The following is a 26062-nucleotide window of genomic DNA, read 5'->3' as shown; positions in this document are numbered from 1 at the left end:
AGTTTCAGTATGTAGAGTTCAGGATCGACATTCGGTATCGTGCGTCCATTTCTGCTTCTTTGTTGGTGGTTCGGAAGGAGCGTGACGGTCCTTCTTTCTCTTTTTGGCCGGCTGGACAGAACACAGTTCAATCAATGCCGCCGTCAAGATAGATACTGCTACCAAACTCTTCGGTATCGATGTTGAAGCCCAAGCCACGGGATCGATGGGTATATTCACCTCGGGGGTAGTCACCGAGACTCCCGGAGGGGACAAAATGGGCTGTAAGCCCCGGGCTGCAGGAGAGGTATTGGACGAAGCCTGCATGGTGGACAGTTTGTCCAAGCCCGTAGTTTGGAACACCTGTTCCCAAAGCCAAGAACGAAGGTGAGAGGCTCGATTTTTGCGCGCCTTCTTCGTAAAGGCTGCACAGTGCAGACAAGAGCCAACCTTGTGGGATTCACCCAGGCAAAAAAGGCAGAGCTTGTGGCCGTCGGTCAAAAAGATCTTGGATTTGCAGCAACCACACTGCTTAAATTTTGTAGTCTTTGCCACAGGCCGAAGAGGGTATACGGAGAAAAGCGGAGGTGAAGGATCCGCAGCACACCAGGCCCGAAGGCCGCGACGGGGTGAAAAATGAAACTAGGAAGATATCCGAGGGGGTGATCGGGGGTGAAATAAAAATGCTAAGGAAGGGAAGTACTGAACAAAAATGGGGGGGGGGAGAAAGAAGGAAGGAGAACACAGTATTTGCACAAGAGTCTAGCAAGGAGCAGCTCAGCGATGTGTCTTCGAACACAGACGATGAAAGACTGGAGAGGGAAGCCTGCGCAGCTGCCTATATACCGAGGGGGCGAGGTTACCACCAAAAGTTAGAACTCTAGCTTGGAAGCTCCGATGTGGTCTCTTGCGCAGGCACAAAGCCCATTCATGTAAAGCACAGAGACCATGTCGAAAAACTGTAAGGACAGCATTATTTATTACACTTATTTCCCATCCATGCTGTACCTCAAGGTGGTTTATTTACAACTCCCAGACAGTCTCCCATCCAAGCACTGGCCAGACTCAGACTTGCTTAGCTTTACTAGGATTGCTGCCTCACAGGAACATACGAAGCTGCCTTATACTGAGTCAGACCATTGGTCCATCTAGCTCAGTATTGTCTACACAGACTGGCAGCGGCTTTTCCAAGGTTGCAGGCAAGAGTCTCTCTCCACTATCTTGGAGATGCTGCCAGGGAGGGAACTTAGAGCCTTCTGCATGCAGGTGCTCTTTCCAGAGTGGCCCCATGCCTTAGGGGGAATATCCTGCAGTGCAGTATCCTAAGGGGAATATCTTGCAATGGGATATGCATGTAGTATTCAATTCATTCAATTGCAAACTAGGGCAGAACCTGCTTAGCAAAAGGGACAATTCATGCTTATTGCCACAAGACTAGCTCCCCTCCAATTGGACCAGCTGTCCAATATCCTCTCAGCCTCAGGTACCTTCAGATCAGACCCTGGGGCCAGAGCACATCTGCTCGTTTGTGTTACCGCTTGGCCCTCTCTCTCAAGAACTCTTGCGAGAGCTGTCGCACATGGGATAAGCGACGGGTATGCCTAAGAGAAATATATAGATAGATAGCCCCAGTGAACACAAAATTATCTCCCGGGCAGAGCTACTGGGACTCCAGTGACCTGAGCAGCAGATATGACAGTTGCTCCTTTGCTCCTAATTTAGCTACTTTTTATTTTTGTGAGCACACTAGAAGAGAACACCAGTGCAAGTCCTACTAGCTGGGCTAAGACGCACCGTAAGCACTCTTATTAGCACTGAAGAGCTACTATCCCTTTTACAGCCCAGCATAGTATTTCTCCAGTAGATGTGCTTGGTGTCTCCTTTGTCGTTTTTAGACTGTTTTAGACTCTTCCGGGATAAGGAAGAACGTCCTCATACTGGCAAAGTAAAGCGCTTTTAGACACCTGTTAGCACAAGAGGCTCATTTCCTCTGCTTGCATTTGGTGACCAGCAAGCCCAACCCGCATCCTACCCCACCAAGTACATGCAGACCAAAAGAATAGTAGTCAGGACTATATCTATGCCACCATTTCACAGGAGCACAGGAAACATGCATAATGTGGTACTGAGTGCAGCTTCCTGAGAATCTCAGGTTGCAGTTGAAAAAAACCCCAAACAAAACACAATATCTGACCCTATGGCATTCATATCCAAGCAATGACTTTTGATATATCTGAAACAGCTGGGGCAGGGGCGGGGGGGGGCGGGTGGTGGATTAGCACAAGGCACACAATAGTATAATGGAATCTTCTGGGCATGCAAGTCCACCACCCCCCCCCCACAATATCGATACGCACAAATGGCCCTACCTGACAGTAGGACGGCAGGCCAGGGTCGTACAGTGCAGCTTTCACCAGCTTCACCAGGAGGTCCAACACTTCGCCCAAACTATCTCCTACGTTGAAGAGTCCCTCTTGCAGGGTGCTCAAGCTGGGAACCTCCTTGACTACATCAAAACCCAGCACCTTGCCGTAGCTGTGTAGGAACTCCACGATGGCTAAGCAGTCTGAGAAGGCATGGCTGGGCAGAACCAGTCCAGGGATGTGAGAAAACTCTGGCAGAGGCTGGAGAAGATTGGGGCAAGACCAAAATGTCAGTAGAGATCTGATAGAGGTACAAAGAAGGGATGACTAGGACTTCCATTCATCAGTGGGTAGGGCTGCTCTCTCCCACATCTCCTCAGTCATAACGTCTATTCATAGAAATGTCTATCAACCCCATTCTCCAGAACCTCACCCTTTTCTTACATTCCCCTAGCTGTTGCTAAAACATTCCAAGTTTTCAGAAAACTAGAATCTTAAAACAAAATAAATAATAAATAGGCCCACATATGTAAACTTATTTTCCAAAGATACATTTACTGTGCATGCAGAAATAGAATGTGGTTGGGGCAGGGGTTCATGTCAGTCTGGAAATAGCAAGGGTTCTCCATGACCTGGCAGACTAAAAATCAAGACTAGGCATACTGTGGCTTTTATCCACTGACAACTGTAAATAATACAAGGCAATAAAATGCTGCTTCTCTTTCTTAACTTCTAGGAAGGTCACACTCAAGAACTTGCAGCAGCTCTTCCGTTGGCTAGCTTGAATCCTATAGGCCAGAGCTCCTCTACAAACAAATGAAATAGGAGTCCCTGTCTCTCAACTTCTGTGTGTTCAATTAGCTCACACACCTGGTGGTCTCCTAGACACATGTCCTCAATGGGCTTCTTCATCTCTTCTAGGATCATTTGCTGCCGCTGCCGTTCTTCCTGGCGCCGCTGGGCGAGGAGATTCTTATCCACCTTCCGGGGAACCTTGGCTGATACCGCAAGCTTCTTTTCCTTGGGCTTCAACTTTTCTTTCAGTTTCACCTTCTCCTTTGGCTTCTCTGGCTTATTCTTTTCTGGCTTCTTATTGTTTTCTTTCTTTACCTGGAGGAAGAGGAAAAGATTGTCAAGGCTGACATCAGATTACATGTCAAAGCTCTGGCCACCTTCCTGCTTTCTCAACTAGCCCCTTATAACCAAGACTTACCTTAGGCTTCTTTTTCACTTCCTTAGGCTTGACCTCCTTGGACTTGGGTGCCTTGACTTCCTGCTTCTGCTTATTTTGTACCTAGGAAGAGAACCAAGCATTAGCTATACTACCCAGAACACAGGAGAGAATCCCCAAAAGAGAGAACCCGGGGGGGGGGGGGGGAACCATGGTTCCAGCTTTACAACAAAAGTTACCAAACCCTTTACTGAAGATACCTATCAATGACATGCTGATTGCCTGCACATCATAACCGAGAAGTGACTGTCCTACAGACACATAGCAAATAGTCTGCTAACCACAGTAGCACATATTGCTTGGATTCACTAAGTAATCAGTTGTGGAATTTAATACCATGGCACTGGATTTGGCATCCTTGGTGCCAAAATCTGCGAGATATAATTGTGTTTTAATGCTGCTGGAGTGATTACATTTTTATACAGATACTGTAATTTACTAGTGGTTGTGATATGTTTTAAGAGATTATTTGTATTCATTTTCAGATTAATCTGTTTATTGTATATTTAATGGTTTTACGTGAGCTGCCTTGAGCATTTTATTGAAAATGGAAGGGCAGGATATGCACTCATAACAAATAATTGAAACTCTGCAATGTGTGCCTTAACAGTATACACAGCCCTAGTGGTAACCACTCAAAGAAGCTCCCAACACCCCATCCCACCCTGGGGAAATACCCGCTTTCCCCCTCAAAACATTCTTCTCCTAGCACTATAGGGAATGTTCCCCTTCCCACCCAAAGTACATGACTCTGTTCTACTGAATGTACCTTTTGCCTCATTTTCTTCTTGATCTTGCTCATCTTCAGCTTATCCTCATCACTGAGCACCTCTGCAAATACAGACAAACATGAGAAAATAAAGAACTGTCCGATTAAACCCGCCCTGAATTCCATACCCAGAAGCAACCTTATGCTTCAAAGGAAGGCATTACAAAAGATGCCAATTTAGGGTGGTGGCCCCCAAAATCTCTCTCTCTTTTTGGTCCCCCAAATCTCTCTCAACTGGAGGGTGACAATTTCTAACTCACTAGTTCAAGCTGTATATTCCTTCCCCCAGATGTGTGCATTAACTATCCCAGCCCTGAGAACAAGCAACCATGCTTGCCAAATCTCTATGTTAATTCTTTCATTAGCTCTCAGGAGCAATGAAGTCTGCAAATTCTAGCCAGATATAAGCCATCTCCTTGGTAGCTTGTCAACTGTAGGGATAAATGCATCAACCGCGAAGGATAGGCCACTCATCTCCAAGCTGAAAGGTGTAGCTGTTAAGGCAGTTCATACATATGAGTGCAGCCCAGCAACATGTCAACTGCAGGATCTCTTAGTGCTACTCAACAGTAACAAGACCTTGGGTGCTGCTCAAAGCCCCTCTTCTCTAGGACATTTTCTGTGGACCCAAGGTCACAGGTGGTGCAGGCAACAGAGAGTGCGTGACAATGGACTTTAGCTATATGTAGAAACAGAGGTCCACAACTTCAGCCCTCCAGCTGTTCTTGGACTAGAATCCCCATCATCCTCAGCCACAGTGGCCACTGCAACAGCAGCTGGAGGGCCAAAGTTGTGCAATCCTGGTGTAGTAGTGGGTATAAGGATGCTACCTGGTCATCCTGTGAAAGGGCTAGTAACGATCATAATGAAGTCAAAGACACCAACCCCACCCCAGAGTAGAACTGTAGCTTCTCCCCTGCCCCTGCAGGCAGCACAGACAATCCAAGAGAGTCAGGGAATAACAATGTCTAACATTAGCCATAACATTAGGTACAGGGGGACCTCAGATACTCAGCAGACGCAGGGGGATGTTCTAAAAGCACTTCAGGTGGGCTGCAAGTGTCCTGCATTTAAACACTCCCCAGTAAAGGCGAGGCCTGGTTGAGTATCCACAGTGCCTTAAGAACAGGACTGCTTTAAAAAACACATTCAGTGTATGCAGCTTACATGGACCTCATTTGGATGTGTTTTCCTGAAACTCAATGCCTTTCCCCCCCCCTCTCTTTTAAAGCAAGTTTCTAGTACTCATAGTTAGGAAGAGGCAAAGGAAAACTAAAGATAAGGTGTCTGCCCGAATTTCCAGCTCTCAGGGGCAGAGCTCCTGTGCTCTGGGTGGCTATCTGCCCCTCCCCTCATAGTCTCCAGTCATGTTCTCTTACCTATATACTCTTACTGCCCCTTGCTTATCCGTTCCTCTCTTCCTGCTGCCACACCGCTCCTTGACAAGAAATTCCAAATTTTGCAAAAACTCAAACATTAGTTTCCGGGAAAAGCATGCAAATGGAGGTTTATGCAAAATAAGCAGATTTGCATGCATCTTGCTGCTCTGCTTTACTTATTTGGAGAGCAAAAATTGAATTTTCTTGGCACACAGAATGAACAGCCCTGCCTCAGAGACTGATGAACAACTCCTACCACAGACTAAAGCTCTTTCTTGTGAAGGCTACAGGCATGCAGAAAGGGGTTGTCTGGCAGGTACCTTGGGCTCCCAGTCTTTTCAGAACCCGGGCATCCGTCTTGCTTAGCAGGTCAGGCACTTTCACTTTGGGAGGCCGGCCCCGGCCACGTTTCACCTTGGGCAGTTCCTTAGCCTTGGCTTTCTCAGTATTGCGGGGCCGTCCACGCTTGCCTGTGATGGCCTGGATACGAGAGGGGATTTCCTCAGGAGTCAACTTTACCCACTGCAGGCCCTGTGAGATGAGAAAAGAGCTATTACCTGCAGGAACTGAACCTTCTCTTTCTCTACCATCCCCAATTCTCTGCAGAATCTGCCAGCTCTCTTTCACTCTCTCAAAAGTCAGTCTGCCCCAATGATGTCTCCCCAGCCTCATAAAGACAGCAATTTCCAGCAGAACCTGAACTGTGGTCTATTTATTAGAACATCAGACTGGGATTCAGGAGAGTTGAGTTCAAATCTTCACTTTGCGAGAAAGCTCACTGGGTGGCCCTGGGACAGCCACCCATTCTCGTCCTAACCTACCTCACAGGGTAGTTGTGAGGAGAATCATATGTGACCCCGAGCTCCAAGAAGATGGGCAGAACAGAAGTGTAATAAATAATAAAATTGTAACTGACGTCAAGAAAAGGGACCTAAACATTTGACAGGATGCTGCGAACTCACTGCTAACCATGCCACAGTGTCCAGGTGCCATGATGGCACCAGTGCCTGCTTTTGCATTAAAGCTTCAGGTGCATGGCTTTTTCCTGGAACTGAGCTGTCCCTAACTTAAGGATCTGCCAAAAGGGCCAGGACACTTAAAAAAAACCCCAAAACAGCACACCCTTCTTGACTCGCTTGTAAAGCCTTAATTTTTACATCTCCTGAGGGAGTTGCTGTACTTGGCCTATGAGATATCAGTGGAAGGCCAGCTGCAAGAAGGCCCTGTGCCAGGCAAGCTCCTGGCCTTGTACCAACACCTACCTCAGGGGTATCCCGCTCTTCAAAGAAGTCTCCTACTGGCATCCGGGGACTGAAGCTGAAGTGTTCTCGGCGAACATTCTGCACAGTGTTTCTGCTCAGGTACTAGAAAGGAAGTATAGCACCAGAATGTTAGCCAAACAGACCCAGTACTGAGCCCAACATACTGCTAGGAGGCAGAATCCCTTGAAGGTGGCCATAATGCCCACTGAAGCAAAACCAGAGAAACGTTGGATCAGGATCATAAGGAGGAAAGAATGGGCCAAGATATACATGGTGGGGGGAGACTGGAGTGCAGCACACTCCACATGCTGTGGGCATAAGCAGCTCACTATGATGCCTCAGGTGCTGAGGAGGAGGCTTGGGTCAAGCCTGCCTACTTATTACTTGTTGAGGAATCAAACTGGAGCCTTGGTTATTATAGCAAATGACTAGATGACTGCAGCTGCAGGGGAAGAGAAGCCACTCCCCTAGAACGTCTCCTTGACCTGGTGCTGATGAAGAAACAGGAACTGTCTATGGGCCAGGAAGTGGCAACACGATTTACGTTAGGCAAAGCGAACTGCCAGCGATCACCTCAAGCGTGATACAGGATGACACAAACCAACTGGGGAAGTAAAGAGGAATGTGTTCTCTCAGATCACCAGCCACCACTGGGAAGCTGTTTACCTTTATCACCTCTGGAAACTGCTTCATCCTCTTGCCACAGGGCCCATAGTACCAAGTCTCTCCCTGCCAGCGGCTGCTGCCTTTCTTGATGCGCACCTCCCTTTTCCACCTGAACATGAAAACAGCCTGTTAGAGACTAGAGAGTGCACTCTCCCTCTTCAGAGATAGGCACTGTGCCTGGATCAGATCCATCACAGAGGAGAAACCCATGCAGCCAAGCACATGACACCACTTACCCATGCTTTAAGGGGTAGCACACCTCATCTGCCGTTGCTATCCGCCTTCTTGGGGTATCACCTGATGACAGAGAACCACCATTACCAACAAACCAACTGCTAATTATTTAAATGCAGCTTAGAGGCCCAAACTCATGGATCTGCTCCCTAGAATTCCCATCATCCTCAGCCACAGTGGCCACTGCAACAACAGCTGGAGGGCCGAAGATGTGCAGTCCGGGTGTAGCAGGTGTAAGGATGCTACCTGGCCATCCTGTGAAAGGGCTAGTAATGGTCATAATGAGATCAATGACACCAACCCCACCCCAGGGTAGAACTGTAGCTTCTCCGCCCCCTGCCCGCCCCCCCCGCCCCCCCCCCCCTCAGAAAGGCAGCAGAGATGATTCAAGATAGTCAGGGAATAACACTGTCTAACATTAGGCATGGATCTGCTCACTTTTTGCCGATATATTGAGTGTGGAGGTCTCTTTGTTGTCCTCGTCTATTGTGGATGCAGTCTCCTCTGGGCAGCTGCTGTTGGCTGCTTTTCCCACAGGAGCATCTACAGTCTCGGGTTCAAGCGGTGCTTGTGAGTCCAGAAGTTCTGTGCCCTCTTGCCCAACTTCGCTCACACTAGTCAGCTCCAGGCTGCTTTCTGCAGCAAATGAAGGCAAGACTGGTAAATAGAATTGCAAAGGGAAAAGGAATTACACACAGCATTCAGGCAGACCAGAAAGGCTGGGGTTTTGTCATATCATCCATCCTCATACACGCTTAGGATTAATTTATTTGAATAAGGATTATATTATTCTATTGTTACTTTGGGCCCTGTTTTTGGTTAAAAAGTATGCAGGAGGGATACTCAAAGAAGGTTCCACATATGTTGGAGAAAGGAAGGGGTGGAGCTTCTCTCTCCTAGTGTACAAGAGGACAAAAAATGTTTTTCTAAATGGCTGCATAGCAGATTAGTAAGACCTAACCTCTTCCTGCCCAGCAGAGATGCAGGTTCTTAGGGACTCTCGTTAGCCACTGATTTAAATTATTTGTTCTTCTTTTAACATTGGCAAAGTAATTAGTCTAGCAGAGTGAACATTGCCCTCTTATACTTCTCCCCTACTGCATTCCCAGCAAATGGGCAGAATTCTCCAAGGTGAACACTGCTGGTGTGGAATCAATCTGCTAACAATCTGTTTTCATAGTTGATCTTGTCACTTGAGAACATTCTTCATATCAAACAAACAGACTATTGCATAACTGCAATCACCACATGAACATAGCCCTCTGAGCCCACCTATGAAATTGCTAGAAAGGGTGCACAAAAAGCTTCAGGACAACAGAGCACAGAAAAAGATAGCACCAAAACCCGAGACCAAAAGAAGAGTCAAGGTCTCAAAAAAGTGTTTGGAACATTCAGAAAGTCTGATGAAAGTCCTAATTATTTCACACTCATTAGGTTTACAAATTAAGGTGATGTACCAAGTACTATTCTGTTTGTCTGGCACACATATAAAACCATGCGGACACAAATATAGGGATTTTTATATTCTTTTTACTTACTTAGTCTACTCTTCCTATTAGGATTATGCAGCAATAATACTGCTTTTCCAAGTCTACAAATATTCACAAACAGAAATTTTGTTTGTTGATATTTTTGACTTCTCTCTCTCTCTCTCCAAGTATTCTTGTATATGTTTTGTTTTTGTTCTTGTTCTTTTTAGCACCCCTAAAGAAAGCATAAACTAGAATACATTGGATTAAGGAGTCATTGTTCCCTATCTTCTGAACTGGAGCTACTCAGGGGTGCTGCATATTATCATTCTATACTGTGCTTACTGCAAGATGAAATTTCCACATTTACCTCAAAAAGAGGGGGGAAATAGACCTGCAGCTTCTAAAAGAATGACTAATGAAAATTCAGGACAGTTAAACCACAGCCTTCACTCTGTGAAGTTTGACTACGGTTATCCTCATGTTAAACTTGTAAAGAACAACAAATCTAGCCCTATGCCAAAAAAGAACAAGAAAAATGGCATGGGTGAGTACAACTGAAGTGCACAAACCTTCAGTTACATTCCCTTTAAAAACACCCAGAGTGTGAAAGCATGCCCCACTGCCCCCAATATTTGCAAGAGAATGTGGTCCTTCATTGCAAGGAACTGGCTCACCAAGACCCTGGGCTTGTATGTCTCTTTTGCCATGGCCCAGAAGAGTCCACCTGCCATACAATCTATACTTCAGACCCCCATGTCCTTCCACAAGCACTCAGCAAAGGCTACAGTTCTGAAGAGGGATTACTGCCTGAAGGCATTTGTGGCCTTCACTAGTCCTGAAGAACTATTGGGTTGGGGCTCCTATAGTAATGCCTTCTAGAATCTGCCCTCCTTGCTCACCTTGCAAAACAGATTCTCCAAGAACAGGGGGCAAATTGGTACTTCCAAAGAGTGAAGTGTCAGGCTGACTATCATCTGCCAATAGGCTGAAGGAATCTGTGTGGTTGAGAGAGGGGCTGCCAGGACAATCCAGGGCAGAGATGTCAGGAGGCTCCTCTAGAGGAGACTTGCCGCTCACCAGCTCTGATGTATCCATCTCATAGAGATCTCCTGTCCCTGGGTCTGCAGTTCAGAAATTGAAAGTAAAACATTACATCCCATCCAGCCCCAAGAAGTCACACTCACCCTAAGATAACATTATCTATAAGTATTGTACTGGAGCACTTTTAATAGGCAAGGCCTTTATCTCATTCGTATGTATAAAGAGGATGGTCTTTAATACCTTTCTTCTTAAGATGGGGAGAAAAAGAGATTGTGCCTTGCCTAAGGCTACCCCCAGTAAGCCCCACGGCTCAGCTGGATTTAAAGGTGGTCCAAATTCAACCTTCTAACCATTTGACTACACCACCAGTTTTCAAATCTAGATAGAAAATACACCTCAGTAATTCTTAGTAGAGAGATGGGTCAGAATTATTTCCATATTATAGATGGGGGCCTGAAAAGAGAATGGATGCAAACCCATTAGAATATAAGAATAGATCAAAAAGAACAAAAACGTTGGGAACTTTTAAAAATACATGTTCTGGGATCTAAGTGTTAGACTAGGACTGAAGGGACCTGGATTTGAATCCACACTCAGCAATGAAGCTCACTGGATGACCTCAGGATATTTATTCTCTCTCAGCGCAACCCACCTCACAGGGTTGTTGCAAGTATAAAATGGAACTCGTGCATACCATCCTGAGCTGCTTTGAGGATGGGAGATATATAAATGTGAATAATAATAATAAAGACTAGAGCCATTTGTGCACTACTGGAACATGGTTTTGCGGACCTCGACATACAACAGCAGATAAGCTTTTCTTTTGTGAAACTTGAATTTTTCATGGATTATTTTGTACGTGTTTAAAACCAATGTGGGTTTTACACAGGCAACTACATGTTTGCAATTTAGAGCTCTGGCTTAAAAATCTTGGTTTGAAGAAAAACAACATGCTAATGAAAAATAAGGATCTTAGAAGGAGGTGTTAAGTGGGCTGTAAGGCACGTTTCTTCAAGCACACACGCACCAGGATCTGAACTGAGACTGGGCTCAAAGAATAAGCAGTGGGCAGAAAACAGCACAAGTTCCTAATTCCTCCTGTATCAAACTCAGTCAGCTGCCTCCACCAGCATACTGCCATCTCACCATATGTTCTGTTTTTATATAGCAACAGAACTGGCCCTAAATCCCTGTACTGGGACTCTTCAGCATTCATGCCTCCAGTTGGCACTATGTGAAAGCACAGCTCAGGGGCACATTCAAGAGGAAGAGCGTGCCTCTAAGCACCATTAATGTTGATAGCCAGGGACCCTCCACTGATAAGGTCTTCTTATTGTATGAGCCAGCCTTTTATTTAGCCCCACTCAAAGTCTTTGCTTTGGCAACTAGCCAAACACATCGAGGTTGATTAAGAGAAACACTGAAGAGGCTTAAAACCTGCACCTAAGATGACAGTGTACACCAGAGGTGGGTATCGGGTAGTTTGGGAGCTCCTGGCAGCTCCTGAATGCCTTCAGGAGCTCTTCAGGCATTTGGATCTGCTTCTCCCTTCCAGACAAAAATGCAAGCTTAACTGGCTGGCTGGCTGGCTGGGGGTATAGCCAAGCCATTTTAAATGTCTCTTTGGTTGCTCAGGGTTGCTTTTAGTTTCTCTCCCATTAATTTTTCTCCAGCTTCTTCCCCAACAAAGCAGGCTTTCTTGCTCCCCTCCTCCTGTCCCACAGCAAAATTATCCTGGAATTCAACAGTTTTGATATTAAAATATCTTATTCTGTAGATGTGAATTGTGGTATGAGCTGCCATTCTGTGACCAGCTCCACCAAGCTGCTATTTTGTGCTGGTAGCTCTCAAGCTTCTGCCCCACTCCCAATGCAAAAAAAAAGTAGCCCTTGGAAGCCTTAAGTCTGCCCACCCCAGCATACAACAAGATAGTTATACTACACCTATTTACAGGCAGGGTATGGAGCCTTTGTGATCAGCAAATAAGCTGATTCCCCATGTTTTGCCAATGCTACTGATTGCATTTATATACTACCACCACCACCACCACCACCACCACTCTTAATATACTGCTTTTCAACAAATGTTCTCAAAACGGTTTACATAGAAAAATGAATAAATGCATAAAAATAAGATGTCTCCCTTTCCCATAGGCCTTAGCGAAACTCTTTATCAAGATAAGTTGCTTATCCAACAAACTCCATATAGCTGCAGTGCAGCTGCAATTAATCAAGACATCACCTCTAAGATCTGGAGTGAACCACCAGGTCAGACTGCACACTGAAAAGGTATAAAAACTACATTCTTTTACCTCTGTCTAATGACTCGAAGGGCTCTAAGGGGTCTTCCATGGGAGGAGGGATCCGAGAAGAATCTTCTAGACAACCGCCTCCAGAATCAGGTATCAAGACAGAAGCTTCCTGGCTGAGAGGTTCCCCAACTGGAGAAGATCCATTGTAGCCACACATTTTTAAGTCTGGGGGGTGGGGGTGGAGAGAAGGTTATAGTTTAGTTTCCAAGTAGTGACTCAAAACCAGTTATCCTTTCAGGACCCAAAAAGGTAACCAAAACAAACAGAGCAGATCAACCAACTTCAACCCAGCATTTATGTAGCTCTTGAGAGTATTCAAAATGCCTTCCACATATTATCTCAATAATCATCCATCATAGGGCTTGATCTATGTGCAGAGGATTAAAAAATATTGTTTTATACAGTGCCATCAGTGTACATAACACTTACATAATAATATAAGCACAAAAGGTCCCTGTACCAAGGAGCAAGCTAAAGTCAACTAAGTGATACTTGGTAAAAATGTGCACCTTTGTAAAACAAAAATTTGATCTAGAAGTCACAAGAGAAGAGGCAAGCCACCCTCCCTTCTGTAATTGCTTTACTAAAAAAATTAAATATTATTTGTTAATGCCATGCCTCATGATTTTAACCGGAACAAGTCAAGTGGTAATGCCATTTAATATTTCTGCATGTTCTGGAAAGCTGAAGTACCTAAAACATTCTTCTTCAAGACTCTATATAGACATCTATTATTAAAGGGACACAGGTGTGCCCCTTTATTTAAGGCAAGTAGTAAAAAAAAAAAAAAGGTCCCACCATTATAAGTATCAAAATTCTACTGCTTAGAAATATACAAACTGTTTAACTTAAAATTTGGCATGTATGATCTACTTGAGGTCTACAAATGTGCCTAATATCAGGGAGATCTGTTACAAATTGCCTCAACTACAGCAAGTTTAAATGTGCTGTAAACTGACAAATTTACCCCCTTCTGTCCAAATGTTATCCAGGTATATCTATTTCGTTCAGATTTTGGTGAAAATGGCTCGTGTATTCTGTCAGGCTTGTCTCGGAAGAGTGCCTTTTGGTGATGTTTCAACCAGCAGTTTAAAAGTTATCAAGGTGTCCCTGCCACATTAAAGGCTATGGCTAGCAAATACTGGCAAAATCATACAGAGCATGAACAGTTTGGCAATGAAGCCCACATTTGCCAGTACTCTGAGACTGGCAGGGGGAGAGAGCTAATGGATTCTATTGCAATGCCTATTCTATTAGTTGTGGAAGGTGCTCTCAGGGAAGAGAGGGAGGAGAGACAAGGAATGGACAGTGGGGGAAAGTCAAGTAGGCTGTCAGAGCAGTGGGGGGGGGGGCTTATGTTTGAGCAAGCCTGTCCATGATTGCAGCATCTTTTTCTTCCCCCTTTTGTTCTTGGCGGCAGTATCAAGGCAGTGTGTGTGCACCTGCATTCAGAGTGGGGCCTTCCTGATTCAACCTGTGTGGGATCTAAAATTGACTGAGCAGACATTTAAAAATGTGTGAGTGTGCGCGCACGCACCTTAGAGGGAACACTACTCCCCCATCCTCTCTTATCTGTCAGGCAGAGAGTGACTCCCTCACACTTCTTCAGAATTGCCTCAGTTGACACTGTCAGAATGATGACAGGAAAACTGCACTTGACTTCTGCAATAACAAAGTCCCACTGACTTCAGTGGAATGAGCCACTTTAGTTACATCTTTTCTATGTATTAAAAAGAAAACCCTGAGTGAAATTGAGCCCATTCACAAAGCTTTACTAATTCCACAATTCCCAGCTTGCTAATTTCTCTCTCCTATCTCCTAGACCTTGGGTGGGCGGGGGGCAGTGATCCCTCTATGGTGCGTGCACACACTCACACGTTTTTTGACATCCACTCAGTTACCCCGCTCAGGTTGAATCGGGAAAGCCCCATACTGCTGCTGCCCAGAAGAAAATTCATTCTTCACACAGGTGAAAAAAACTGAGAGAACACTGGTGGTGGTGGTGGTGGTGAGTGTTTCTTATTACAAGCGGGAAAACACCACAGGCCAGTGCCCTTTACTATTTTTCAAGTGAGAGCCACTTGGGGGGGAAATCTCCAGTGTGAGGGGCCATTTCTCACCTCCACACAGTGCTTCATTTTTCCAAGTGCTGGAGCGGGGAGGGGCTGTAAGATTAACAGAACCCTGTCACACCCCAACACTATCTTGGAAGGCACACACAGAGGCCGAGGAGTGTAGTCCTTCCCATCACCTTCCCAGTGTTCCATGTGCACCCTCCAAGACACTGTTGTACTACCTACTGTAGTGTATTTTATTTTTATTTACTTTAACATTTGTATCACACTCTTCCTCCAAGGAGGCCAGAGCAATGTACATGGTTATGTTTACCTTCACAACAACCCCGTGAGTAAGTTAGGCTGAAAGAGAAGCGACTGGCCCAGAGTCACTCAGTGAGTTTCATGGCTGAATGGGGATTTGAACTCGGGTCTTCTTGGTCCTAGTCCAACACTCTAACCACTACACCACTCTGGTTCTACTACACCATTGTAACGCAGAATATCCTACAACTGTTTTAGAAATTCTCTATATACAATAAAATGCAATTCACTGCATTATATAGCATTTATTATTATACTGGTGCAATAGTGCCAGTATAGTTAAGCTGGAGTGTGTTTTCAACATGCCACCATTATTAGCCCTGAACATTCTATTGCTTGTAAAATCAAAAACATTTGTCTGAACTGCCTGGCCATCAACACACATTCACTAGGTGACAAGCAACACCTCCCCTGCAAATTTGGTGAAGATCTGTGGGCAAATGGCTTCGACAGAGCAGTTTACAGTTTTTCACTTTTGAACAGGGGTTTAAAGGGTTGGCAACATTTTTTTGGATTGAGGAAGTGCTATTTAAATGATTTTGTAATCCATTTGTATAGTTTCAGCCTTTAGCCTGCATGCCAGAAAAGTGCTTTTTGTATAAACCCCGGGGACCCAACTTGTTATTTTACAACTGATCCTCAAAGTTGGGTTTTAAGAACAGAAAATGCATTTTTAGTACTGAGTCTGTGCAGTAGCAAATGTGAGGTTACAGTACCCACAATAAACATGACCCTGATGCTCGCTACCGCGCTCCTGCCCACCACTGTGTTCCGCCCACTAGGGATGTGTATGGAACTGGGTGGGGGTGGCTCAAAGGAGGGGGACTTTAAGGGCGGGGGAGGGTGCACTTACCCTTCCCCCCACTGGCACTGGAGTTTTATAAAATCCCTCAGGGTGGCAGCATACCTCCCTGCCGCCTCTTCTTCTTCCTCGCTTCTGGCCGGAAGTACTGGACGTGCAAGTCGCACGGGCTCACGAGCGATCACAACATGCACGCATGCACGCCCAGTACTTCTGGCTGAAGAAGAAGGAACAGCAAGGAGGTATGCTGCCACCCCGAGGGATTTTACAAAACTCCAGCACTGGTGGGAGCAAAGCGTGGGGAGGGGTAAGTGCACCCTCCCCCACCCTTATAGTCCTACCCCCCACCCCCGCCGAACTTTCAAACCGGCCAGTGTTCAAACCTGTTCGGAAGCTCGTAAAAGGGCCTCTGGACAGGTGAATGCAGATCCCTACTGTCCACTGCCATGCTCCCACCCGCTGCTCACCTCGGCCAGCTGGCGTTCCCTGCTGGCTGCCCCAGCCTCCGCCCCCAAGGCTCAGATGGCCTACGCATGCACACACCTGCATGTGAATGGCTACATCACTTGTGCACAACATTTACACAATTTTGCTGTTAACACCATCCTGAAGGAAATTAAATCAAGCAGGAGAACTGTGAGATTTATGAGAAATTTCTGGGAAGATAATCTGTAGTTTATCAGGTGGGATCACACTGGGGCTATTCACACGATTGTAGAAAATCGGGCTAGCCTCTGCTCGCCTGATTTTCTAGAATCGTGAGAACCACCAGGCTCGGCTGCAAGCTCAGTGGTTCTTGAGCGGGTATAAACCCAGTTTTTTTACTGTGAATAGCCACGGCTACTCATGAGTAGACCCCCAGTGGGAGGCTGAAAAGCAGCCTCCCAGCTCGAGGGTCTCCCCAGTATGCCCTGAGCGCTTGAACAGGGCATACTGGTGCTTCCAGGAGCCGCACAGCCCCCAAACTCCCCAGCCCCCACTGGCTCTGTCACGGAGCTGGCAATTGTGTGGGCGGCCGATCCGGCCACCCAGGGCTCCCGCTGTGATTAACTGCAGGGAGAGCGGGCTTAGCCCGCTCTCCCCGCTGAGCTTCCCAAACCAGGTCTCACTGGTTGTGAGATCTGGCTCACTGTATTACTAACTCCATTAATTTCATTTACTTGTGTTTTTTCCAGGTGGCTGGGGGTGGGGGTTGACTTTATCTTTGTTGAAGGTTTTACAAAGTTTTTGGTGTTCAACATTGGGAGGTTTTTACCTTGTGGTTTGGGTAAGCTCTTCCCCATAGCGTCTAATCATATTTTCCTTTTAAAAACGCATGGAAATTCAGTAATCCAAAGCCTTTGGTTTAAAATTAGAGTTAAGCTGCATTACATTTTCACTCAAGCGCTAAATGAATGGAAATTGCAAGTTAAGGTGCTCATCTTAACTTCCACGCCATATAAGCTGTAAAGACTTTGTACGGTCTGATATAGCATGATGGCTTTAGAAATGAGGTTCCATGCACCCACACTTTGCCAAGATCAAATGCATCAGGCAGAAATTCATTGGGGCATCTCTAGAAAGTGATTAGGGACACTGCACCAGTTAAATGTCTGCCTGGATGCATCCCTCCCCAGCCCAATGTCCAACTGAAAGAACCAGACAAAGTGTGGGTACATGGAGCCTCATTTCTAAAGCCATCATCATATACCAGACTGTACAAAGTCTTTACATCTTATATGGCACGGAAGTTAAGATGGGTACCTTAACTTGCAATTCCCATTCATTTAGGGTACGATGAATGGGAATGTAAAGCAGCTTAACTGCTTTATTTTTAAACCAAACTTTTTTTGATTACTGATATTATATAGTGTTAATCAGTAACGATGCTGTGCAATGTGGTGCCAACGTAGTGTAGTGGCTAGAGTGCTGGACTAGGACCGGGGAGACCCAAGTTCAAATCCCCATTCAGCCACAAAAAAACTAGCTGGGTGACTCTAGGCCAGTCACTTCTCTCTCAGCCTAACCTACTTCACAGGGTTGTTGTGAGGAGAAACCTAAGTATGTAGTACACCGCTCTGGGCTCCTTGGAGGAAGAGCAGGATATAAAATGTAAAATAAATAAATAAATAAATAAATAAATGTCACAAATTGTGCTTGCTTACAACATGCCCTCCATCCACCCCACTTTTCCTTGGTTTTTGAGGCCCAGCTCAAGATGGGGAGGATGGAGTACCTGGCACCACCGAAGATGCCCCATGGGTGCATCACAGGCAAGTTGCAAGTGAGCACTATATTTGACATTGCACAACAACATTACAGATCATGTGGCATGTCTGTTAAGGTATCAGCCTTAGGTTTCAACTTCTCAACTTTGTAGAGCTTGAACCAAAATGAGACAGCCTTAACTCCAATCTTAAACTAGTAGGTTTTTTGACTATCTATATTTATCTTCATTCTATATCAGACTAGTTGCGATGCTCTAGCCTAAATTAACAAGCCCATAAGATGCATTATACCCACTACCATTTACTGTATAGATGCAGATACTAATATGGGGGCAGCAAGGTCTCAAGTACACCCCTGCTCTGACCCCCATGCAAGAAAACAAATGCAAACATTACAGAAGAACATGAAGATTCTTTACCTTTCAAAAACTTGACACTCCCCCCCCCACTTTTTAATAGAGGCCTATGTAGACTATCATCTTCATACCTAAGCAGTACTATTACCTCTCACAACCCAAATTTAGCACAAATACTAGCCAGCCTGCTGGAGACTTAAAAGGACATAAAAGCTCTGAATAAATTGGGGGACCAAGTAATCTAGCCAAACCAGAGAGGTGCTGGAAAAAGAAAATATGTTCTGGCAAAGTTGAGAACAGAAGTACTTTAAGGAACTAAGTACCTAACTGTTCTATAAAAGAGATAAATACCTAACTATTCCACCACCCCAAGCTGTAAGAATAAATTAAGCTAGGGCAGCTTCATCAAAGCTCTGCCAAACCATGCCACATTGCTTAAGAGCAACTGCCTCAAGGTTAGCCTTTGACCAAAAACAGCAGGGTCTTCACTGCCCAGCTGAACATGCCCAAAGCAACACGTGGGGTATTACTTTGATAGCAGAGCTTTGCCTACTGGTTTTCTGAATAAAGTCTCACACACATCAGTCCCAGTACTGATTTGTCTCTAGACAACATGCTTTCACACTGAACCATGGGCAATCCTCTTTCCAGTTTGCTGCTCAAAGTACCTCAAGCGCATTCCTGTTCAAAGCTGACACACGACTCACATAAGTCTGCATGATATACTCTCAAACACCCTCATCATGTTTCCACAAGGCTTCCAAAAATTCATGGAAGACGCCAGCATAAGCTTGACATTCTCTCCCCACCGAATGACTGCCTGGTTGCTCCTAAGAAAAGCAAATGGCTTGTGGTGGCTTTGCCTAAAGGGCAACTCATGATCAGCACAGAATCTGTATAACTGAAAGCACACACCTCCACCAGGCATAACCTAAGGCACCCATTGAGACATGGACTGCAAAACCTGTATCAATCAGAGCTATATTCCTCTACACGAATGCCTTCAGGGCATCCCCACCTCTAAGTTCAGAAAGAAATCCATCAGTGTGTGTCAGCAGCCAATTTCTCAACAAAAGATCTCATGCCAAGCTGGGACCGTGTGTGTGTGCATGCATGTGCATACATACATCTGGAAGGTCATCAGATACTGCATGCCAAGGGATCAATGAGCAGAAGATGGCTCCCCTATCATAACTTAGGCAGATGGGCCCATGTGCTAGATTCTGAGGCACCAGGTGCATATACAGCATTCCCACTGCTTGTACAAACTTTTATAGACCCCAATGTGGACAATACTTCGGTTATTCCATTACTATATCCAAGGGTAGCAGGCATAGTGTTCATGTAGCCTACAATGGTTTTCCTACTTAGATTCATTACCTCTGAAATGCAATAGCCACCAAACTTGAACTGTGAGGAATTTTGAAGACATGTGACAGAGTGAGCAAGATAGTCCCACATTCTTCCTTGAGGTGTTCTCAGATAATTGCACTGCAACAGAACCCTCAGTGTGGCTGGGGCCCTGCCCTATAGCATAGTTGGCCTAATGATTAATCCAGACCTGAGCATGTCCTAGAACAAATACCATATATTCCAATGACAGGATTCTTGAATAAGAAGCTTGAATATATACCTGTCTGCGTGCTCTCCAGCTCCATGCTGCCCAACAGGCTGGTGCCATTTTCTGGGACAGTAGACGTAGTTTCTTTCACAGTCTCCTCACTGCCTGGTTCATCCTGCTGCGGAGAGAAGCCCTGGCTTCCTGAGCCAAGCATGGGGGAAGGCTGAGATGATGTATAGAAACTAGATGGACCATTTTGCAGAAGTTCAAAGTTCTGATCATCAGGGAAAGAGTCATAGAGCTCTGCTGAGTCAAAGTTTAGTCCCATGACCCCTGTGGTGCCATTGGCCCAGAACTCTTGTCCACTGCCTCCTCTTAGATTGGTGGTGTTCCCTGGCGAGCCTTGTCGATTGCCCCCAACAATTCCGTTCAGTGGGTACTGGGAGAAGAGTGGGCTGTCCTTGAGGTTGTTGCCATTGCCAGATGGGTACTGAGAGTAGTTCCAGAGATAGTCATAGGGATGGTGGAGGTGGGAGTTGGTTGAGGAGCGGGTCCCTGAAGTACTAGCATGAGATACAGTAGATAAGCCATTAACATTCATGTCTCCATTCAAACCTGTCATAAAAGAAAGGAAGAAAAAGCAGCTATTAAACATGAAAAATACTATGAATGCTGATAGAGAAAGGGTCCTCCAACTTTTGGGCTTGTCATCTTTTACAAGCAGAGAGGAAACACACATACACACAAATGGGACAAGATACGATAGGCGAGAGTATTATAAGCAAGGCAAAACTGACTCAAGAAGCTATCCCCAAAATAAAGCAAGGTTTTCCCATATGCATACTTCCGCTTGCAGAATTGTCCATCTTCTCTCCCCATTCACAAATGAGCCAGTACCCATTTCAGAATCTTGTATCTGGTCATAAAAGGCCAATTTTTCCACTTCTATGGCTGCTCCTGATGTTCAAGAGGTCTCTGTCTTCCTGACTGCAAGGACTCTGCCTAGTTTGCAATCCCTAGCACCTATGTTCTGACCTTTTTGCTCGCAGGACCCCTCTCTCTCAAATCCATGTAGAATAAGTACAAATACAGCAATGCTATACAGAAAAGACTACATCCTATCTTAGTAGAAAATAAAGGGAGAAAAGTCAGCATATCAACCTTTGTTTAAAGCTAATTAAAATATTATCATAGCAAGAAACCTTTACAAGCATGACCATAAGATGGATCACAATTTTAAAAATGAATAGACAAGGAAATTTTTTTTTAAAGGAATTGTATCTCCATCACTCTCTCACACATTCCAATTTATTTAATATCTGGATTTTTAACATTTTAGGGTGAAAAAGCAAATATTCTCAACCCCTTCGCCAAGGGAAGGAATGCATGGGATAAGGCCCCCCTAGCTTTGTTTCAACAAAAGTTCTTTGCAAAGTGACACTACAGTATAGCAGCTTGCTTTACAAGCTGAATCTTCTAAGGCAGTATCTTTTTTAGTATTTAGTCAGACACACACATGATCTTCATCACTGGTATATACCCAAGTGTATGGGCTTAAATATCACTGACCAGAGAAAGATGGGCTTGCCATGTTGTTCAGTGGATGTGTGTCAAATTCCTCTAAGACTGAGATCAGTGTGCATGTGGTTATCTTACTTGATCTCCACAAACAGCATTAGGGAAATTTGAATGTTGGCTTGGGTCAATTTCAAACTTCTGCTTAGTGATGAAATAATTCTGTCTAGGTCTCAGATCCTCATTTGTAAAATGGGAATAATGACCTGCATCATTCACAGGATGGTTGATGTGATAAAGATGATAAAACATTCCTTATAGCGCATTAATAAGCATCTTACTCCATAACCACCACTACACACCTAGTCCACTGTAAAAACAAAGAGGACACACTAGAGAGTCACGCTTTAGATGGAAGCTGCAATTTTATACACACTCTTACTATTAGGCATCTGAAAAAAGGAAAAGGGAGGTCAGTGTAGCCATCTCTTACAATCAAAGTGCCATCTCAGCCCAAGCAGCGCCCGCCCCTTCCAAGACAGCTGGGGAATATGCTCAACTTCCCGATGCCTCTAGGCACTCCTGTTGGTTCCCAAGAGACTATCTCAACCACGATTTGTAAGTTGTGCCAAAACAATTAATTTAATTAACAAACCTCTGGAAGGGATCAACACTGATGAAAATCTTATGCCAGAACTGATCACGAGTGCACACTGGACAATAACTTGCACAAATTACCCCAGATCTTCACAAGCCCTCCCAAGTTTGCTTTAACTGAATGCCATGCTTCAAAGAGAAACAATTATTGGGTTCCATTCCTAGCCTGGGAAACAAATGCTAGCGGTGGGCACAAATGGGGCAGAAGCCTAGAGATATTGCCCATTTCTCCAAGCTTTTTCTTCATGATTAAGGCTAGATAGTCATTCTAAGTCACAAAAAAGAAAGCTTGGATTGTCACAGTTTCATCTATTCCAAATGCTGTGCTCTCACAGTACTCCTTGGATAGGAGAATGCATATGACCGCTCTCAGTTCAGTGGTACTGAGCCCTCTTACAACCCTCCTAAGTCACAGCTATCACCTTCACATTTCACACTACCATCCTGCAAAAAATGCTTCCAACTCATTCTTCAAAGCTCAGAGGAATATATATAGAACTGGAACCTCACAATCTAAAGGTAAAGGGCCAGTAGCTGTAGCCATAAGGCTATGCATAAATAACACTGCTACCTATCACAAAGGTCCAGGCCCCACTTACTTTTCCCTTGCTGGGGGAAGTTCATGGGAGATCCATTTGTGTAGACGTTGTCCCCTGAGGAAGGCGCAGGTTTCAGCCCTGAGGCAGCAGGTGAAGAGGGAAGGCCAGTGAAATTAAAATGGTTGTTTGCCTCCATTTCTGAGAAGGAAAGACATGCAACAAAGAGTTAAAGCTACTACACAGATGCAGCCTTTCCCAGACAACAGTACAAATCCTCTCTCATGTCACTTCAGCCTGCCAATAGCCAATAGCTACAAACACACTCGCACTTTATATAACTCTTCAGAGTATTCAAAGTGCTTCACAAAGCTTATTCCAATAATCCAAACTTCAACATCCTGTAAGTTTGACCAATATTATTATCTTTATTTTGTAGATGGGTAGGAACCAAGAGAGTGTGGCTTGCCTACAACCACCTGGTGAGGTCATGGCAAGATATGAACCTAGCTCATAGACCAGCTGTTTATTATTACAACTACATTTATATCACACCTTTTCTCCAAGGAGCTCAGGGTGGTGCATATAGATTACCCCTTCCCCTCAATCACCCTGTGGGGCTGGTTCAGCTGAGAAGGAATGACTGGCCCAAAGTCAACAAGGTGAGCCTTATGTCCAGTAGGGATTTGAACCCAGGTCTCCGCAGTCCTAGTTCAGCATTCTAACCACTACACCACATTGGCTCTTAGCAGCTATGCTACACTAGCTCTCAAAATAAGCAAGACGAGCAGGTCAGACTTTCAGAACAAACACCAATAAAGCAGCTAGCATGATACCCATATGCCCAAAGGCCTTGTGTCTATCTTGATAAGATCCAGACCCACACTGGAAACCACACAGCCAAGACCAACATTCTCCGAAAGGCTTCCACCTCTCAGGGAAAGGAACAGCCCCTTCAACACACTATGAATTATCATACTGAAACCTTTCTAAAGGAGAACATAATGGAAAGTAATGAGATGGACAGGATCAGCTCCTGTTCATCTCGAGTAGACAAGGTTCATCCAGAAGTCCTGATGCCCATTCAGCCACTCCATTTTAATATTAGAATCTGTTTAAATACATTTGCTCATTCTTTACAAACTACTGGGTTATCGTTGACTGGTTAGCACATAGGAATCTGTCTGCGTATGTCTTCTGACAAATTGGCTTTGACAATTTCTTTGGTTCTCTCAAAAATGTAGGAGCCAGACAATGGAAACTTGACAAAGCTACCAGACATGGTGATAAACATTGTGGAGGGGGAGAGTAAACAGACTTCGCTTTATCCCCTGTAAGAGTAACATACTTAGAACAGAAACAGGGCTGCCTGGACAAATTGTATTAAATATCTCTACCTCTGAATATCCTAGTGTAGGAGCCATTTTATTTATTTTTACATTTATATCCCGCTCTTCCTCCAAGGAACTCAGTGTGGTATACATGGTTATTTCTATCCTCACAACAACCTTGTGAGGTAGGTTAGGCTGAAACCCACATGACTGACTCAGAGTTACCCAGTGAGTTTCGTGGTTGAATGGGGATTCAAACTCAGGTCTTCCCAGCAGGGATGTGCATGGAACCAGGCAGGGGTGGTTTGAAGGGGTGGGGGGTAGGACTTTAAGGGTGGGGGGAGAGTGCACTTACCCCTCCCCCTGCTCCCCCCCCCACCAGCGCTAGATTCCTGGAAAAGCTTTCAGGGCGGCAGCATACCTCCCTGCTGCCCCTTCCAAAAGGGGAAGGGGCAGCAGGGAGGTACGCTAGCGCCCCAAAAGCTTTTACAGGAATCTAGCACCGGCTAGATTGGGGGGGAGGGGTACGTGCACCCTCCCCTGCCCATAAAGTCCTGTTCCCCACCCCCACCCGACCGTCGAACATTCAAACAGGTCCGTGCACATCCCTACTTCCCGTTCCTAGTCCAACACTCTAACCACTAAGCTATGTCAAGTTCTGGCCTACTTGCAGTGCAAACAGGCCCCTAACGGGACTCTTTGAAGAAGGAACCTTGAGACCAAACAGCTCCATAAAACTGCTAAGAGAGACTATTGCTACTTGACAGAAAGGGCTGCCATCCATATGGATTGTCCCCCTTTAGCATTTACTGAGCAGGCTGACTGCAGCCTCTCTGCGTTGCTCCACGGCTCTTCCTAGGCCTCATCTGCTAGCATGAGAGAGACTGCAAGGTAGTATGTGAGAATTTCACATCAGATGACAAGCTTTACCAAGGCATCACCGCCCCCGCCTTGCTAGTCATTTTCTCATCTCACAGGGATGCAGATGAACTCTCACTTCTCTGCAGCTCTGGGAAAAAACCCAGCATTTCCTGTTACTGAAATTAATGCACTAAATAGATGCACTGTTCAGAAGCGGGATAAAAATAAGACATAGGACATAACCTCTTGGCGTGGGGCCTGGCCCACTCCCTGAATGCCCATTAGATCATTTGTGGCTCCCAAACATGGCAATCCTGCTAGTCCCATGCAGGACTTGCCCTTTTTCCCTGCCTTGATAGGGAGACAAAAGAGAAAATGCTCAAGGCAAGCCTGGACAGCTGCCAAGGAAGGCAACTCATGGATGGATGGATGAGAATGGAAGAGTTCAATCTACAGATTCAGAACAGTCTGACAATATACGTATTTTACATGAGTAGCAGGAACTTAGCAATAAACAAGTCCCCAAGTAAATCTCAAAATGAGTATAAGAACCACATCTTGAATCAAGAAGCCTCACTATTAGAGGTCACTTCCATCCAAAGCTAGAACAAACTTTCAGCACACACGCAGCCTCTGGACAAGTTGAATAATCTCTCAACCACACTCTTCTCACAGAATCAGAATCCCGTTTTGGAATTCTGGCTCCAGGTTTTTCCATGCTCTAAAATCTTAGCTCATTATTGTAACAGAAATGGAGGAAGGAGGAAGCTCAATGCCAACCATCCCCAATCTCACTGCTAGATTATGCTATTCTCCCACAACTCATTGCCCAGCAGCAGGCCCAATATGAAGTTCCTCAATGATTAAACAGAGTTCTGTTCTCAAGTCCAGATCTCATAGGTGCGCATGCATGAAATAGAACTTGGGTGAAAAGACTTTGAGGAATTTGGAGAGAAAATCAACAAAAAGGCTAAGTGACTGCAGAAAGTAAGGCAGGAACCAGAGGTTAATAAATTTTGTGGGTGGATAAAAATCAATGATTTTTTTTAAAATCAGATTTTTTAAAATTTAAATCAGATTTTTTAAATAAAATGCTTTTTGAGGAAAAAAACCTATCTAAAGATAGTTTTCTATTTAAGATACATTATAGT

General features: G+C 45.0%; 1 protein-coding gene across 6 annotated transcripts in view; it reads right to left on the bottom strand.

The window, feature by feature from the left end:
• The window catches only part of BAZ2A (bromodomain adjacent to zinc finger domain 2A), a 76498-nt gene that overhangs the window by 23757 nt on the left and 26679 nt on the right, over positions 1-26062 (bottom strand). For 4 of the 6 annotated variants that reach the window (XM_053301545.1, XM_053301544.1, XM_053301547.1 and 1 more), the window contains 13 exons: positions 22783-22920; positions 20084-20626; positions 12708-12872; positions 10255-10476; positions 8322-8540; positions 7886-7946; positions 7650-7758; positions 6984-7085; positions 6042-6252; positions 4343-4404; positions 3556-3636; positions 3213-3452; positions 2349-2603 (listed from right to left, as the gene is read on the bottom strand). In XM_053301545.1, the coding sequence (XP_053157520.1) occupies positions 2349-2603; positions 3213-3452; positions 3556-3636; positions 4343-4404; positions 6042-6252; positions 6984-7085; positions 7650-7758; positions 7886-7946; positions 8322-8540; positions 10255-10476; positions 12708-12872; positions 20084-20626; positions 22783-22918 (2406 nt within the window). In that variant the 5' untranslated portion in view covers positions 22919-22920. The remainder of the gene's footprint in view (positions 1-2348; positions 2604-3212; positions 3453-3555; positions 3637-4342; positions 4405-6041; positions 6253-6983; positions 7086-7649; positions 7759-7885; positions 7947-8321; positions 8541-10254; positions 10477-12707; positions 12873-20083; positions 20627-22782; positions 22921-26062) is intronic. The other 2 variants (XM_053301548.1, XM_053301549.1) reach the window with 2 other exon arrangements.

The sequence above is a fragment of the Hemicordylus capensis genome, chromosome 2 (genome assembly GCF_027244095.1).
Source record: "Hemicordylus capensis ecotype Gifberg chromosome 2, rHemCap1.1.pri, whole genome shotgun sequence".
Taxonomy (NCBI): Eukaryota; Metazoa; Chordata; class Lepidosauria; order Squamata; family Cordylidae; genus Hemicordylus; species Hemicordylus capensis.
This window is presented reverse-complemented; position numbering and strand designations above follow the sequence as displayed.